Genomic DNA, 17818 nt, shown 5'->3' on the forward strand with positions numbered 1-17818 from the left:
TTGTGGTTCTTATATACAGTCTAGAGTTTCAGTTTTTCCGGCTGAAATTGGTTGTAGATGGAAACGCTTTTTGGCATACACGATAAAGAACACAACTTAACGCACACCATTGGAATTGATCGTCATTGAAAGGTGGCGAGATTTCATCTTAATATCAATGATACAGTATCTATTTAATGGAAGTGCTGATAGGATATGCAGCTAGATAGCAAAGAGTTAATGAAAGTCCACCCAACCCAGACTATCATGCAGGGCACGTAAGCTGAGTAGGCATGTTTTTCAGGCCGCACAGACAGCCAGAGTTACATGGTAGAAGCGGCAGTCTATTTTCCCACTCTAACAGCACGCCCACACTCAAAGCCCAGGACTCCACACTCGCTCAGCCAGGAAGCAGCTGTGTGGGCCGCCCCAACCAGACTTAACTCACTTTACACTGAATTTCGTAACGCAAGCACATATCATGCCTTATAGCTACATTTATAATGCATTATAATGCACATATACGTAATGCACTATAAAGCTATAAGCCCCCCATTTCAGGGCAGCATAACATTTGGGACAAATTACTTCATACATGTTTCTGATTAGTCAGGGTGCTTCCTTCGTGCAGGTATACGAGAGCTTTGAGTCTTGTCTTGAATCTAGGCTTTTTATTGCCTTTATTGGCATTTGTCTACATGAGGACCAGAGTTGTGCCAAGTATGAAAGTCAAGGGTGCCATAATGAGTCTGAGACATAAGAAGGAAACCCACGTAGCGATTCCCAAAGGGGCGTGAGTGATGTGTAGCATTTATGGCGCTCAAATGCACTCGCATGCTCTGCTAGCAGGCACAATTATTGAAAATACAAAATGGCTCCCATTTCATGAAGTAGGGTGGTGTTTCAGCAGTCTCTTTTCTTTGAATGCAATGATGGAGGGAGACAAAAAAAGAGCAATTTCTTTCACCAGTCCTTTACATATAAATAGACTTTACTAACAAAAAGATGCCTTTGTGTTGGCCTAGCTTTATGATGGCAGCTATAGGGGCATTTGTGTACGCACCTTAGGTAAGGCAATGCATGCCAAATAAATGTAATGTAAGTGTGTGCACAGGGTTTATATGTTAGGTGAGGTCACTGGCGTATGTATGTCAGGTGAGTGCACTGGTTATGGAGTGCACTGGGCATGCATCTCACAGCAAGTGAGTTGACTGAGTCTGCGTGTTAGCTGACTGCACTGGGTATGCATGCTACAGCAGGTGAGTGCACTGGATATTCACCTTAGGAAACTGCACTGGATATGCATGTTAGGTAAGTGCACCAGATAAGCACGTTAGGGAAGTGCACTGGATAAGCACGTTAGGGAAGTGCACTGGATAAGCACGTTAGGGAAGTGCACTGGATATGCACGTTAGATAAGTGCACTGGATATGCGGCATTAGGTAAGTGCACTGGATATGCATGTTAGGTAAGTGCACTGGATATGCGTGTTAGGTAAGTGCATCAGATGTGGCTGACCTGGTCCTTGGTGCGGCTCTCGCGGTCGCGGATGTGCTGGGTGACGATCCGCTCCATCTCCTCCCTCAGCATGGGGTACTGGGCCAGCTGTGGGCACGAGAGCAGAGCACAGGCTGGCACAGGCGAGCACAGCATTTTCACACAGCATTTTCACACAACTGGGTGTGCTGAAATAAGAAGAGGAGCATGAATGTGGAATAATACACAGAATAGGTGTAGATGTAAATGGGTGTACACGCTTTACAATTGATGTCACTCATTCACGCCAACTGGCTGCCATGCAAGCTTGCTGGAAGCAATTGGGGGTTAGGTGTCTTGTTCAGGGACACTTTGACACACTTGGAACTGGCAACCCTCTTGCAGTACCTCCTCAAGTAATGTCACCCCCGTAGCTCCAGCACCACACTGTTCAACTTCAGGATTTACTCAGTCAACTTTATTTTGCGTTATTTATATGGGTGCGTAGTGGTTAAGGTAAATGACTGGGACACGCAAGATTGGTGGTTCTAATCCCAGTGCAGCCACAATAAGATCCTCACAGCCGTTGGGCCCTTGAGCAAGGCCCTTAACCCTGCATTGCTCCAGGGGAGGATTGTCTCCTACTTAGTCTAATCAACTGTACGTCGCTCTGGATAAGAGCGTCTGCCAAATGCCAATAATGTAATGTAATGTACTTGAGACTATAATGCTGCACATGGAATTTAGCCTGCATTGGATGGGCTGTGTGTGAAAAAATGCAGGAATTCTACGAGAATGCAACCGTTTGGGAAACAGCTGATAACAGGTTGGACAGCACCAGAATGGCTGAATAACGATTGCACCATGTCTTATTATGATTCCTCTAGGAAACAAAGTGCACAGCTGCGTCTCTCGCATCTGGACCCAAGGCTTCCCATGCGAGAGGCAGCTTTAATGGCTGAAATGAAACTCACACACTGCAGGACGCCTGAGACTTCATGTCTCGGAAAATACCGGAAAATACCTCAAAACGCCAAACTTCTCTCTGCACAACTGTCCCAAAGGCAATGCAGCAGAATGCAGAGCAATGCTACTCAACAATCTCCCTCAAACTGACCTCATGAGTGCTGAAAACGATCAGCTAGTAAATGCAGTGTGTTTAAAATGCAGTGAATAAAAGAGTACATTAGCATTCTAGTGAGGATAGATAAATAAATAAAACACCTACAAATATTACTCCGTAATTGTTTTGTACTTTTCTGTGCGTGATTGACCTTGCCTGGTGCAACTGATCCAACCAAGAGGACCAGAAGGTGGGGGTTTGCACTTTTTGAGAGTTTTTCATTGGTTCCAATACACCAGACAAGCTCAGTAAGGCATAGGAAAGTATTTGAATCTAAAACAGTTACGTGTTTGACCCAGGTCTGCTTACTCCAAGTCACACAGCCCTCTCACAGGCATTGCGGACGCCCAAATCTCAACTCAGAGGCAGAGGATGAACGAGTAAGGCGATGGTGATAAAGCGAAGAGCAAGTGCTTCACCTTTTTGGTGCACTGTCTGACGGTGTTGACCAGCTCAGAAATGACCATGTCCACACACTTCTGACACGGCTCCTTGATCTTCCCGATCTGTCTCTTCACGATGGTCTCGAAGGCCATGTCCGGAGTGAAGAGACCAGTTCTGACCGGCAGAACCGACAGCCCAGGAGGAGGAGGGAGAGAAGGTCACAAAAAAAAGAGGAAATAAGTGCCAGGAAAATTCAAAAGCAATGAAAAGCAATCAACTGTGATTATCACTGTCGCAGATAAACAGCAACACGATGTTGTGGTTCTGAAAGTTACGTACGATGTATTGATAGAACGTGGGACACGTTAATGACATCGCAGTGATATCATCTTTTAGGAACAGCCAAATCTCGCACGTGTCTTCATCTTGAGCCAGGAGTTTAGCTAATCTCTGCTTTACTCAGTGCGGCAGGTCTGCCGTTTTTATCCCATTATTGCCTTTTAATTCTTTCTTTTTCGAGGTTTTTTTTTTTCTTTAGGTTTATGACTGGTCTGAACATGTAGACCACGTGATCCGTTTGGACAGAGAGAAAGCAGCCAGCTCGGAGGAACTTAAATTAGAAACAGACCTGTCGTGTTTTGTAGTGGAGAAACCTGCCTTGTTTTCTCCACTAATGCCATAAACATTTACGCTGGCATTTTAATGAGCTTGTTTTTTTGTTTGTTTGTTCTTTTATTGGTGCTCAAACCTTTGACTCTATGTGTAAAATATTACGGCGAAGGCAACCGGGTGGTCTCTTGTGTGCGATTGTCGGCCCTTGCTTTGACAGGAAGAAATGGAATCTGAAGCTATAGCCTCCATTTTGCATGAAACTGTCAGATCACACTCTGCTAAGGAAGCAGTCCTCAGGACCGTTCCAGTACACACCGAAGGCAACCACGCGAGCATGTGTGAATACATACACACACCTCAAGACCATCACGCTGTCATATCCAGCTCCATCACATTAATTTACAGGTCAAATATAGTTTGATAAATTATTTTCTTTTTGGGTCTCGGTATCCAGCCCCATCCCCCACCCCGGGGCCTCCAATGTGCCTGAAAAACAGGGCAAGAGATGAGAAGGGGTGGAAAGAGAAGGAGGGGGGCTAAATAGTTTCACTTCCTTGCTGGTGTGTCGTTTTCCATATGTGGATCATGGCGGGCTGAGATGTAAAAGGAGAGAAAGAGGGACTACTGACGGAGAGAGAATGAGAGAGAGAGAGAGAGAGAGAGAGAGAGACAGGGATTGAGAGAGAAAGAGACTGTGAGAGAAATAGTGTGAGAGAGAGATTGAGTGAGAGAGAGGGGGGGAACAAGAGAGGGAGAGAGAGACAGAGAGAGAGAGAGATTGGGATTGACAGAGAATTGAGTATGAGAGCGAGAGAGAGACTGTGTAAGAAAGAGTATGAGAGAGAGACTGAGTGAGGGAGAGAGAAAGAGAGAGAGAGAGAGAGAGAGAGAGCCACTGAAGGCCACAGGTTCCTGTGCCAAGTGGTCCCCTTCACGTTTACATACATAAATGTGTCTCAGCCGAAAGGAAGTGCAACAAAATGGGCCTTATCAGCAGCCAGTCCAGCCTCCCCCTCCTCCCTGTGCCCAGCCATCTCTCTCTAGACCCCGGAGATTCACTGTTCAATCAGCCCTGTGTGTTTCAGCAGCACCGTAGAAATACAAACAGCACTTCTGAGGGCTTTAACCTCCGAAACGGCTGCAGAGTGGAAAATAACACAGCCACTTAAAGCAATAAATACACGGGCAGTATTCCATAAGTACAGAACATTGTTCTAAATGGTCTGTGAATAATTCCTCATTACTGTACAAATACAGAAGCCATTTTATTATCAGTCCTGTCCTCATAACATGGCTAAATATATCCCAGTATGACATCCATTGCACCTAGAACCGAAATGTAGGCAGGTAGTGCAGAGGGGGGCAATTAGTACAGAGACAAGGTAGGTAGTGCATAGGTGTGGGCAGGTAGTGCAGGTAGGTAGTGCAGAGGGGGGCAGGTAGTGCAGAGACAGGGCAGGTAGTGCAGAGGGGGGCAGACAGTACAGCTGGGGGAAGTTAGTACAGAAACAGGGCAGGTAGTGCAGAGGGGGGCAATTAGTGCAGAGACAGGGCAGGTAGTGCAGAGGGGGGAAATTCATTCAGAAGGAGGGGCAGTTAGTGAAGGGGGGGGCATGTACCACAGAGAGAGGGCAGGTAGGACAGTGGGGGCAGTTAGGGCAGAGGGGGGCAGGTAGGAATGGCTTTGATGAGCAGGAGAGAACATGCCTGATGCCATGGATGTTCTTGATGGCATAGCTAATCTCCTTGCGCAACTCCTTCTCATCGAACTCCATCTGCAGACAGAGAGGAAGACACACAGCCGATGAGCAAGTGCACAGCTGGCCTACGGGCCCACACGCTAAACACACGCATTGGGTCACTCTAACACAGCTTTCTATGGTGTTTATTTTAACCTCTGATAATAAAAAACCCAGCGGTATCACTGTGTTCTGAACACAGGGAAGTGGCCACTTCCATCACAATTTAAGGTCCATTCAATGCTAGTTTTTCTCCTGAGGAATGTGGTTTATGCTTGTGGTTGCTTATTGGCTATCCCAGACACTAAAAAATTGATGTGAAATTGAGCAATAATTATAGAGAAAACTACAAATAACTACACAACTGCCCTGTGTTCAGAAGACCGTGTTAGCTCACAATGTTCTGAGCAGCACTACTGAAGTGTGTCATCTCTCATCAGCAACAGCATCACACTGTCACAGGGAGGCACCATCACCTTGTCACTGTATGCTGAAATGGATCGCATATGTGACTCGTACCAACTTTTAATGAAAACAGAAGGAATCAGACTTTACACACACAAATCCAAAGTGTGTTCTGGAAGTAATTTCTTACTGACTCATCCTGGAAGTTGCACTGTTAGGAACATCGTGAGCTAACTTGGTGTTTGGAACACGCTGAGTCTGCGTTACTTCAACAACATTAACAAAAATGAAAAAAAAAACACTGTAACAGACACTCTCAGAATAATAGTGCTCTTATGGAGGAATGTTAGTGTGGTGAATTTCACAGAGACAGACAAGCTTAATGGCAAAGTTAAGGCAATACCGTGTCAGCCCTGTTTATGTTTTGTGTGTGTGTGCGTGTGTGTGTGTGTGCGTGTGTGTGTGCGTGTGTGTGTGTGTTTATCCGCACCTTGACCAGCTCGAAGGGGAATCGCTCGTGGAAGATGCGGTTGATCCTGGCTCCGCCTGAGAGCTCGTAGGTTTCGATCTGGTCCCCGGAGCCCTCGATGCGCTTCTCAAAGTCCACCGCGAACTGCTGGACCATCCTGCGTACACACAGTATCTGTGTCAGCAACCGCAGTGGTCACCCTGTTCCTCACGTGCAAACTAAAACACAATCCCGGACTGCGGCCTGACACACAGTCGGTACCCCCCACGCCTGCCAGACCCTCTCTGTTCTGCTGCCTCAGGAGGCCTGGTGCCTCGCCCTCTCAGCACCTGCACTTCACACTGCTGTCTGCTCTGGCCCCACGGAGGTGGGACGACCTTCTTGTGGATGGCAGAAAAGCAGAGTCTCTGACCACTTTCAAGTGCAGACTGAGGACTCACCTTTTCAGGCGGCACCTTTCCCCTGCCCTCCCTACTTCCCTGTGATTTCTAATTGTCCATGTATGCTGCCTATTGTCATTATCGCGCTTGTGTGTTTTACTATTCCTAATTTTGTATGATAGCCAAAACTGTTTTATTTCTGCTTCCCGGTTGTCTTGTTCTCATCACATTAATCAAGAGGGTTCCAGTTTCTATGTGGCGCGAGCACCGCCATTTTGTACAATTTTGAGCCAGAGACTGCACAGTAGGGAAAAGGGAAGCCCTTATATGGGCATGAAGTCGGCAGAGTGCGGCTCGTCCACTAAGCGGGTGAGATATAGTGACTGAGCAGTGACACAAACTGTCATTGCGGCTGACGGTTAAGATGGCAGCTACAGGTGACTCACTGCAGCAGGGCCTTGGTCTTTCGGGAAGGGTCATCGGGGCGGAAGTTCTTGTACTCCTCCACCTCCTTCTCAATGGAGAGCAGCTGGCTCTGCAGCTTGTTACGGAGGCCAGGCAGGGTGTCTCGGATGTGATTGGTCAGTTGCTGCAAGAGGACGTAAGAGATTGGTTTAGAAATAGCGCCTGAAGTAATGCGATAGGCCTCTTACAGTCCTCTTACAGAAGTCTCAAAGCAAAACCGTGACCTTGGAATTATAAGCTTCCATCTGCGCTCTGATTGGTTTTGAGATATTGAGCTTCAAAGATACCAAAGTGAATGGGCTCCAAGCAGGTGCAACCTTTTACATTTAAATTTTTCATACTTTTAAACAGTATTTTAGTGTAAAACTTCACACACTGTATATGTAGTGCTCTATAAACAACATGACTCAATTTTGTCAGAAATGTCAGTTAGAAACCTTATAATTATAATATAAGTCTCGAAATATGCACCCAATAAAAGAGAATTTTATTTTTTTTATGCTGAAGGCCAAATTAATTCACGCTAGTTTCAGTTATCCTTGCTTCATCATGAGAAACAGGGTTGGGCGACCTGTTTGGCTGTGGGGTGCTCACCTGGTTGAGGACCTTCTGCAGGTAGGGCGTGCCCATGCGCTCGGCCAGGTGCCTGTAGGCCGGGTGAGAGAGGAAGAACTTCCTCTCCGCCCCCATGGCCGCCGTGATGTCCTTCTTTCCGTCGATGTCCTTCTGGCTGCGGTTCACCACCCCGATGTACCCTGTAGGGGACGGAGCAGGGCCACAAGGAGGATAGCAATGAGCCGCCATTACGCAGAGACACAGGGAACTCTCACACTCCGCTCACTCTGACATGACAGTCAGACCTGGTCACTCTGACATGACAGTCAGACCTGCTCACTCTGACATGACAATCAGACCTGGTCACTCTGACATGACAGTCAGACCTGGTCACTCTGACATGACAATCAGACCTGGTCACTCTGACATGACAGTCAGACCTGCTCACTCTGACATGACAATCAGACCTGGTCACTCTGACATGACAATCAGACCTGGTCACTCTGACATGACAGTCAGACCTGCTCACTCTGACATGACAATCAGACCTGGTCACTCTGACATGACAATCAGACCTGCTCACTCTGACATGACAATCAGACCTGGTCACTCTGACATGACAATCAGACCTGCTCACTCTGACATGACAATCAGACCTGGTCACTCTGACATGACAATCAGACCTGGTCACTCTGACATGACAATCAGACCTGGTCACTCTGACACGACAATCAGACCTGCTCACTCTGACATGACAATCAGACCTGGTCATTCTGACATGACAATCAGACCTGGTCACTCTGACATGACAATCAGACCTGGTCACTCTGACATGACAATCAGACCTGCTCACTCTGACATGACAATCAGACCTGGTCACTCTGACATGACAATCAGACCTGGTCACTCTGACATGACAATCAGACCTGCTCACTCTGACATGACAATCAGACCTGGTCACTCTGACACGACAATCAGACCTGGTCACTCTGACACGACAATCAGACCTGGTCACTCTGACATGACAATCAGACCTGCTCACTCTGACATGACAATCAGACCTGGTCACTCTGACATGACAATCAGACCTGCTCACTCTGACATGACAATCAGACCTGGTCACTCTGACATGACAATCAGACCTGGTCACTCTGACATGACAATCAGACCTGCTCACTCTGACATGACAATCAGACCTGGTCACTCTGACACGACAATCAGACCTGGTCACTCTGACACGACAATCAGACCTGGTCACTCTGACATGACAATCAGACCTGGTCACTCTGACACGACAATCAGACCTGGTCACTCTGACACGACAATCAGACCTGGTCATTCTGACATGACAATCAGAAATATGTAATTGTGTTGGATTCATGTTGTCGTTCTATGTAATTTACGTATGGAAGTTCATTTTTAGAACTTCCTTAATATAATTCTACATTTCTAATTTGGCGTAATAGTAATAGTCAATTAGAATTGTCTCTGTCAACTTCATTTAATATTTAAAATATCATTTATGTAAATAGTTTATTAAAGTCCTTGTATTCCATTATATTATATTCTATACAAAAGGCAGTTGACAAACGACATGTGACTGAGGTTCAGTGCAGGTATAAGAGGAAAGGAGAGTCAAGAGCGCTGTAATCATAAATCATAAGAGCTTCATCAAAGCACGGTCACTTGACCAGAAACCTTGCCCCAGTTCAAGGAAGGCACTATAAATGACAAACCTATACATTTTATAACATAACTGTCTGTGAAGGAAAGACTCCTCTGAGAAGCAATATTGTCTTCACACATACAGCTGAGTTTTACCTTATTACTGTCCATTCATTTTCCTGTCTAATAGTCTTCCACTGAGGAGATTGGGGCCTGTATTTTACCACTTTTTCTACACAAACTCAGTTTCAGTGAGTACGCTTTAGCGATTGCTTTAACCGTGTTTGCGAACAAAGAAAACAGACATTTGCATTGAACTGTAAGTCATCGTTAAGGACAAATCCAGACTGAACCCGGGCTTTGAGGTTTTCAAAGACGCATTTTATCAATGAGGAGCTAAAGCAGTAGCTAAAGGGTTTTTAAGAGTAAAATGGTGAGGAGAAAACAGACCGGCGCCCAGTGCTAAAGAGCCACGTCTGGGCTGTGACCCAACCGTGGATGGAGTAGGGGGAAAAATCACATCAGCAGATCTTTCTCTGACCGCACAGACCAGCGACTAAACAGCAGGCCCAGCAGGGGGGAGGGGGAATACATTTTTCTGCCTGGGTCACTGGAATCAAAGCGCAGTTTTCCCCGTCTGCCTCCTCTCTTCCTGCAGGAAACCGCAGACCGTGTCCTGCAGCCAGTTACACCTGGAGAGCCACCAGGGGGCAGCATTGTTAGGGAAATTGGGGAGCTTTGCTGTAGATCCGGTCCGGATCCCACAGGCTCGTTCGTACACACAGGTACACAGAAGCCAGCGAATGAGAGCGCGGGTGCTCCGTGCTGTCCACTGTGCGCTGTTTAATTCGACACTGGCAGTGTGGAAGGGTGTGGTGCATGTTGTGACACGTCACACATGTCACGATATGTCGCGACGTGACAGCGTGTGAAGTCATGACTCACCCCTGCGCAGTGGCAGCAGCTTGTTCTCCAGGATGTCTCGAGCATCAGTCCCCTCATCCATCAGATCCAGCTTAGTGATCACACCAATGGTACGCAAACCTGCACAGACAATCATACAAATCTATACAGTGCCCTCCATAATGTCTGGGACAAAGATCTATCATTTATTTATTTGCACCTGTACTGCACAATCTGAGATTTTTAATGAAACAGTGCACATTGTCAGATTTTAAGGGCATTGTTATACATTTTGGCTTCACCTTGTAGAAATTACAGCAGTTATATACGTAGTCCCCCCATTTTAGGGCACTATAATGTTTGTGACACAGTGATATAATGTAAATGAAAGTAGTCAGGTTTAGTATCTTGTTGCCTATCCTTTGCAAGCAGTGACTGCTTAAAGCAGTCCTGGAGGGCCGCCATGTCTACATGTCTACTTGCTTTCAATCAGCAGCCAATTAAGGAGCCTCAATGAGTTTTGAGGCATTTGCTTGAACCTGAGCAGATAGGATGTGTCTATCCACTTCAGAATTCATTTTGGGGGCCTAGGTATAAACACCACTGTAATTTCTACATGGTGAAACCAGAATGTATAAAAATACCTTTAAATCAAATCTGAGAATGTGCACTTTAACCACATGTTGATTGTGAGATTCCAAATTGTGGAAAATCAGAGGCAAATCAAGACATAATGGGCCTTTGTCCCAAACATTATGGACACTGTACATGAAAACATGCTGTAACATATCTTTTTTATATAGGCTATAAGAGGGATATCTATTTGCATGTCTTTCCTGAGAAAGAGAGGTTAGAATATGCCTATATAAGAACATATGAGGTACTGACAGTTTATACACTGTATTTACGAGAGTATATTTATGTCTATGGCTATATCGGGAAAGATACTATTGCTAAGTAGGGTGACCAGATTCTGTTGAGGACTGGGTATACAAGGCAATGGGAACCTATGATAATGGCAAGCAGAATCAGAACAACCCATTAAAATATGCTAAGACTCTTGTTCCTGGGAAAATGGGACATCTGGTCACCCGCTCTGCTCACCCTGTGGGTCCACCTCTTTGGCGATCTTCAGGGCGTCGGAGTTGGCCAGGTCAGAGTTGGCAGGAGACACGGCCAGCAGCAGGCAGTTCTCCTTGGTCACAAACTGCATCAGCATCTCCTTGATCTGGCTCTCGATGTCGGCCGGCTGGTCACCCACGGGGACTTTGGTCATCCCTGGCAGGTCTACCAGAGTCAGGTTGAGGACTGGAGAGGGGGGTGAGAGATTAATCATTTTTACTCGCTTATTTATTCATTTATTTTCCAATATATTATCTTTTTAATTACCTGGCTATGATAGATACAACGCAGCATTGGCTACAAACTGTGTTTGTGTGTGTGTGGTATGCATGCATGTGTATGTGATACACAAATGTACAGTTTATGTGCATGTGTATATGCGTGTAAGTGTGTGTTTGTATGCGTACGTATGTACGTGTGTGTTAAGCTTGTGTGCGTGCAGGTGTGTGTTTTGCGTGTATGTGTTTGCATGTGTGCGGGTGTGTGTTGTGCGTGTATGTGTGTGTGCGGGTGTGTGTGGTGTGGGTATGTGTGTGCGGGTGTGTGTGGTGTGTGTATGTGTTTGCGTGTGCATGTGTGCGGGTGTGTCTTTTGCATGTATGTGTGTGCAAGTGTTGGGCGTGTATGTGCGGGTGTGTGTGATGCATGTATGCGTGTGTGTGGGTGTGTGTGGTGCGTGTATGTGTGTGTGCGGGTGTGTGTTGTGCGTGTACGTGTGTGTGCGGGTGTGTGTGGTGCGTGTATGTGTGTGTGCGGGTGTGTGTTGTGCGTGTACGTGTGTGTACGGGTGTGTGTGGTGCGTGTATGTGTGTGTGCGGGTGTGTGTGGTGCGTGTATGTGTGTGTGCGGGTGTGTGTTGTGCGTGTACGTGTGTGTGCGGGTGTGTGTGGTGCATGTATGTGTGTGTGCAGGTGTGTGTTCTGCGTGTGTGCGGGTGTGTGTTCTGCACGGATTTGCGTGTGTGTGTGGTGCGTGTATGTGTTAGTGTTGGGGAGGGGTTCTCACCATTAGGAGAGTACACGCGCAGATTGATGGGCACTGGGGAGATGCCCTTGTTCTGCCCAGTGATCCTGTCCGTCTCGCCCTCGATTTCCTGCCGCACCTCATCGAAGTCGATGAACTTTTTCCCCTTGCAGTGAAGGAACTCTGCATACTCTGGGGAATGCAAAAAAGCATGCATTACAACAGTGGTATGCAGAAGAGCATCTCTGAACACACAACGCTTCAAACCTCTCATTGAATAGGCTACAGCAGCAGAAGTCTTATAAATACCTAATAAAGTGCTCACTGAGTGTATAACACGATTTAATTAAAGACACCTTTTGTAAACTGAAAATATTGACTGCAGATAATATTTGTTTGTGAGAATTTAACCATGATACCCACGTTCTTCCAACGTATGCTATGGAATCTTAAGAAACATCATGATAAACCTCAGTCTACCCCCTCAGTCTGAAGCTTCAACAACAAAGTGTCCCCCGTCACTCCACTGAATTTGGTTTTCTACTTTTGTATTTGTATTGAATAGGATGTGTTGTATCCATTACTATTCAATAATATAAATTCATTATGCTTCAGGATTACATAAATACATAAAAATAAAAATATTAAATATTGAACAAAGTATTACTTTCAGTCTACTCCACAAACTATTATATTGTTATTTAAGATCATCGTGCAGTTATAAGTGTCCAATATGAGGACAGAATATTGTAATAATTGTGTTACCTGTATTATATTGAGATAAATCTTGTCTTTTTAAGAACTCCCTTTCTGCTCACGGAAACTAAGTAGTCCCCGGGCACTTTGCTGTAAATCCCAGTATAACACAAAGACAAACAGCCATTTGTGTCTCTTTTCTCTGTACATAAAAGCCGTGCAGTACCTGTTCACTTCATCAGCTGTCTACTGTGTGCTGTTTAATTGGTGCGGACAGAATTGGCGGAGCAGATACAGACGGAAGAAAATGCCTAGCTCCATTCGAGGACAGTGAATCACACTAGATGGCAGCATTGATGTCTTGTCTTTAAATGAAGGGAAAAGACCCACAGTACTGACATCTTGTAAAAACATTCCTTGTCTCGACTCAGTGGCAGGTTACTTTCGCTATATGCCTGTTTGTGGTTTTTTTTCATTGTTGTATAGGATATAAAAAGCAAAACAAGCAAAACCAACTTCATATGCTCTGCATTTCTGTGTTATTTACAATACAAAATATAATAAGCTAAAAGCCACTCTCTTGCCATTTTGTTACAATCGTAAGGCATTTCCCCAAATTTGCACGGCTCCGTGGCGATACAGTAGGACTACTCCCACATTCCCAACACGCTTAAATAAAACAGGCTCAGCTGCAAAGGAGGGAGCCTAACGGAAAACGGTGACAGGTTCTGCATTATTATCAGGGCACAGGAGATAGCCTCTCCGCCTCCTATAGCTCACGGCTCGCCAATTCCGCTGCCTCGAACGTTGCGTTTGTGGCTTCACTGCGCTACACTAGGCTTACCTGTGGGGCAGTTGATGAGTTGCAGCACTAGGGGGCGGCGGGTAACAATGCCAGATCCACGGGGCAGGAAGTCCCTGAAACACACACAAGAAATTGAGTCCTTGTTGTCCTTTTCTCAGGCACAGACAGGGAACGGGCAACAGAAGAAGCCATACTTGTGATACTGAGACAGATGTGTAATATGTGCATATTTTTATATACGTGAATATACAGTACCCTAGTTTTATTTCTTTCTTTGGACTTAGTTAATTTTGGTTTTCTGCATTAGTGTGTCAGTAGAAAAGAGCAAATTTTATTTTCATTTTCCAAAAAAATATATGTTACAGTGAAGTTTTCACATCTCTTAAATAACGTCATGTATTAAGCTATAGACCACTTTTCAGATGAAAACTTGATCGAGGCTGTCTGGGATTACCTGGATGGACAGACGTTAAAATTGCTTATTTTTTCAGTTGTCTCCATGTCCCAAGGTCAGGAGCATGTTACCATTTTCTCCAGGGGTTATCCCGTGTATACAAATGAGTCTGCCCCAGTGTGAATGCATGTGAGATATGAACCCGTATGTGACAGCAGCTACACTGCATACTCATGTAGATTTGTGTGGCTGTAAACGCCTTGGGCCATGCTTGTATAAATAGATTTATTTCTTTGGGGATGGTGCAAGTACAACCGCACAGACAGGATGCTGGTCTCTCAAGGGGCCATTACCTACAATATATCACCCTGCATGCTGAACACCCTGCAATTAGGCAGCTGGTGCTATATAAGGCTTCAGTATGACTTGGCAGAAAATATTACCTTCAGGTGAGTGGCAACACACATACACACACACACACACACACACACACTGTGATCACTGTAAAACAACAGTTTATGCACAGAAGAACATTCGCAATCTAACAAAGAAACTGTAATAATAAGGCTGATAAAAGACACATCTGCCTGCAAGAAGACAAATTAATGTGTAAAATCTACAAAAAAGAGACATGTATTATGAAATAAAATTATGTTCTCTGTAAATAATTATCTAAAATAAGCCTTCTTTAAAATATAAAAAACAGCAACTCACACAGTAAGGTCTTTATTAAGGAACCAAAATGAAAAGGTGCTTCTTAGGCAATTAACAATCAACGGGTTGTTTCAATTACATGATTACGACAATTGTTACCACAACTACTACAAACAACATGAACAACCTTTTTTAAAAATATCAATGCAAAAATAAGAGATTAATGGAACGCAGGGATCACTCTGTGCATACATGCATTCCTATCAGTGGCCTCAGACACAGCCGCCGTGCCCAGTGGAGAGGGAGCACGCGCTTCCTGCCTGTCTGCTGCCCGTCCTGGCACACAGAGGTGGCTGAGAGGCCCAGCAGACTGCGGCCAGGCCCACACCACCCGGCGGCATATGAACCAGCAGAGCTGCGCTGCTGCCATGGCAACGGGTCACATGGCCACAGCGGGCTGGGGACGGGGAAGCGGCTCTGCCTCTCCCTCTTCCCGAGGGGGGCGGGAGGATAACATGTCAGGGGTATGTGTGTAGGCCTATGTGCGTGTGTGTGCTCTTTAAGGAACATATTTCCCGAATGTACCCTGAAACGTACAGTTCTGTCCTTTTGGGAATAAATAAGTACTATAAAAACAAATTCCTTATTAATCCAATGGCAAGGGTACCACCCCAGCAATAAGCTTTTGTACCTTTTTCGGCACTTTTCGTACCTTTTTTCTGAGATTGTGTGTGTGTGTGTGTGTGTGTGTGTGTGTGTGTGTGTGTATGTGCATGATTGTGCGTGTATGCATGCATGTGAGGGTGTATGAGGGTCTGTGTGTTTGTGCGTGGGTATGCGTTTGTGCATGTGGGTGTATGTGTGTGTGTGTGCATGCATGCAGTTATGTTTGTATATGTGTATGTGTGTTTATGTGCATAAGTGTGTGGGTGTGTGTGGGTATGCGTTTCTGCATGTAGGGGTGTGTGTGTGTGCATGCATGCAGTTATGTTTATATATGTGTATGTGTGTTTATGTGCATGAGTGTGTGGGTGTGTGTGGGTGTGTGTGGGTATATGTTTGTGCATGCAAGTCTGTGTGTGTGTGTGTTCTGTAGTTGACAGATTGTGGACAGGAAACATTTGTGCTCAGTCTGAAAATGTGTGTCAGTGTGAATCTACTGCTTCAATGAACATTTTCCTTTTCAGCAAGATAGGGCTGTTACAGTTCAATACACAAAACATAGAATGTGTGCGAGATTGTGCATGTGTGTGTGCGTGTCTGTGTACACAATGTGTCTTTGAGAATAAGGAGTCGCTACACACCTGTGAAAGTGGCAGGGTGCGTGTGTTAGCACTGGGGTGGTGTTTGGGATGATAAATGATAGATAAATAAGCATGCGTCGGGGAGTGTTACAGCTGATCAGAAAATGAGTGCTGTGCTGTTGCTGCATGCGTGGGCGAGGAGAGGCACTGCTCTGCTTTTAGGGGACACTGCAGTGACACACACCACAAACACTAATCCCACACACTCCGCACCGTGGACATACATCACGCATACACACTCACACACTCACACACAAATTCACACTCTCTCTCACACACTCATTCACACACATACACCACTTCCCAGACCGTTGTGAGTGTCCCCATATACCCCAGTGTGTGCCCACATACACACACATACACACGCATATGCACACACATATGCCAACACCTACACACACACTCATGCACATCCATACATAGCATCATTTTCAACAGCATTTGCATTGTTATATCTCTCATTTTCATCACAAAATCATTTCTTGTTATCCACTCTTCCCTGCTCATTTTGCACATATTCACTCAGACTCCTGTTTGCAGGTTTGCAAACCACTTCACACTCATCTTCCTACACTTAACCACCATCAGCGATTGACCTTATTCAGTCCTCGCCCGCGCAAAGCCAAATTGCTTCATTTTCCATATCTTTCAGAATTTAAGGATGATTAACATAAGCTGCAGATGAAAGAGAACAATGGGACAAAATGGAGGGCTGTCAGTCCAGGATCACACTTGTGGATGTGCACACCCCATTCTCCTCAGCTTTTAGATGCTGCCTTAGAAAAGCATCTTTCTTATTCCATAGACAACATTGTATGCATGTAGTTCCTAGCATAGAATATCTTTTTCCAGGAACTCATATCCCCTCAAACATATTTGTCACAAACAGGGTCTGTCAACAGCATTGAACAAATTTAACTGAACTGAATTGAATATAGAGCTGACTATGAAGCAGGGGGAACTACAACGTAATTGTTTAGGATTCAAATACATATCCAAGAGGGCTAGAAAGTCTGCTATGTAGTCTGAACTATACCAGCATAGTTACAATTAAACTATTCCAAGAAATGGTTAAACCATGGTTTGAGTGTGAAGATTGCGCAGTGGGCGCAGCCTACTTTGAGCTGCTGTCCCTGGCCATTGCCGGGGTTATGTAACAATGTGTGACGTGTAGCCACTGGTCCTCGGTCGCCATGTCACATTGGGTCCTTACAGCCTAGCCCGTCTGCTAGCTGTTCTGGACGCAAAAATTGGGACAATTTCACCGTCTGTTGCACTGCGCCAATCCTCAGTCGGTCTGATGTTCATCCACATTTCTATATTGCATTTCTGCCAATTCATATTCTCCCATCTTCAATCCCACAGAAGAGGCTTTTTTCACACTTTTTTCACACACTGTTTGAATGCGTATGAGTCCACAGTCCACACAAGGTGCTAAGCCTTCTTCAGGCAGTGGTGGAGGCATTTAGAGACATAGCTGTAGATACATGCAGGGCCTGGATCCATCATTCTGGGTGCTTGTTTCCCATTGCTTAAGCAAGAAAACCATCACAATTATTGTGAAAACCTATAGGAATCAAAGGCTGATATTTAGCTTAATTAGCTCAAGCTTATTTATATGTTCACTTTAGTGAATTATATTATTTTCCATCAGTCCTGGGGGAGGGTAATTCAGGGTATGTTTCTTATTTATACTGGATACCTGGATCTAAGCTCTCCAGGGGT

The 17818-nt window shown here is 45.3% G+C and overlaps 1 protein-coding gene across 1 annotated transcript in view; it reads right to left on the reverse strand.

Annotated features, from left to right (window-relative positions):
* dnm1b (dynamin 1b) overlaps window positions 1–17818 on the reverse strand; it is a 52745-nt gene that overhangs the window by 22987 nt on the left and 11940 nt on the right. The window contains exons 2-11 of the mRNA XM_061259916.1: window positions 13781–13854; window positions 12283–12432; window positions 11260–11463; window positions 10198–10296; window positions 7627–7787; window positions 7014–7156; window positions 6209–6344; window positions 5282–5349; window positions 2998–3136; window positions 1498–1584 (exon numbers count right to left, since the gene is read on the reverse strand). Coding sequence (XP_061115900.1) covers window positions 1498–1584; window positions 2998–3136; window positions 5282–5349; window positions 6209–6344; window positions 7014–7156; window positions 7627–7787; window positions 10198–10296; window positions 11260–11463; window positions 12283–12432; window positions 13781–13854 — 1261 coding nt within the window. The remainder of the gene's footprint in view (window positions 1–1497; window positions 1585–2997; window positions 3137–5281; window positions 5350–6208; window positions 6345–7013; window positions 7157–7626; window positions 7788–10197; window positions 10297–11259; window positions 11464–12282; window positions 12433–13780; window positions 13855–17818) is intronic.

Source organism: Conger conger, chromosome 11, assembly GCF_963514075.1.
Source record: "Conger conger chromosome 11, fConCon1.1, whole genome shotgun sequence".
Classification (NCBI taxonomy): Eukaryota; Metazoa; Chordata; class Actinopteri; order Anguilliformes; family Congridae; genus Conger; species Conger conger.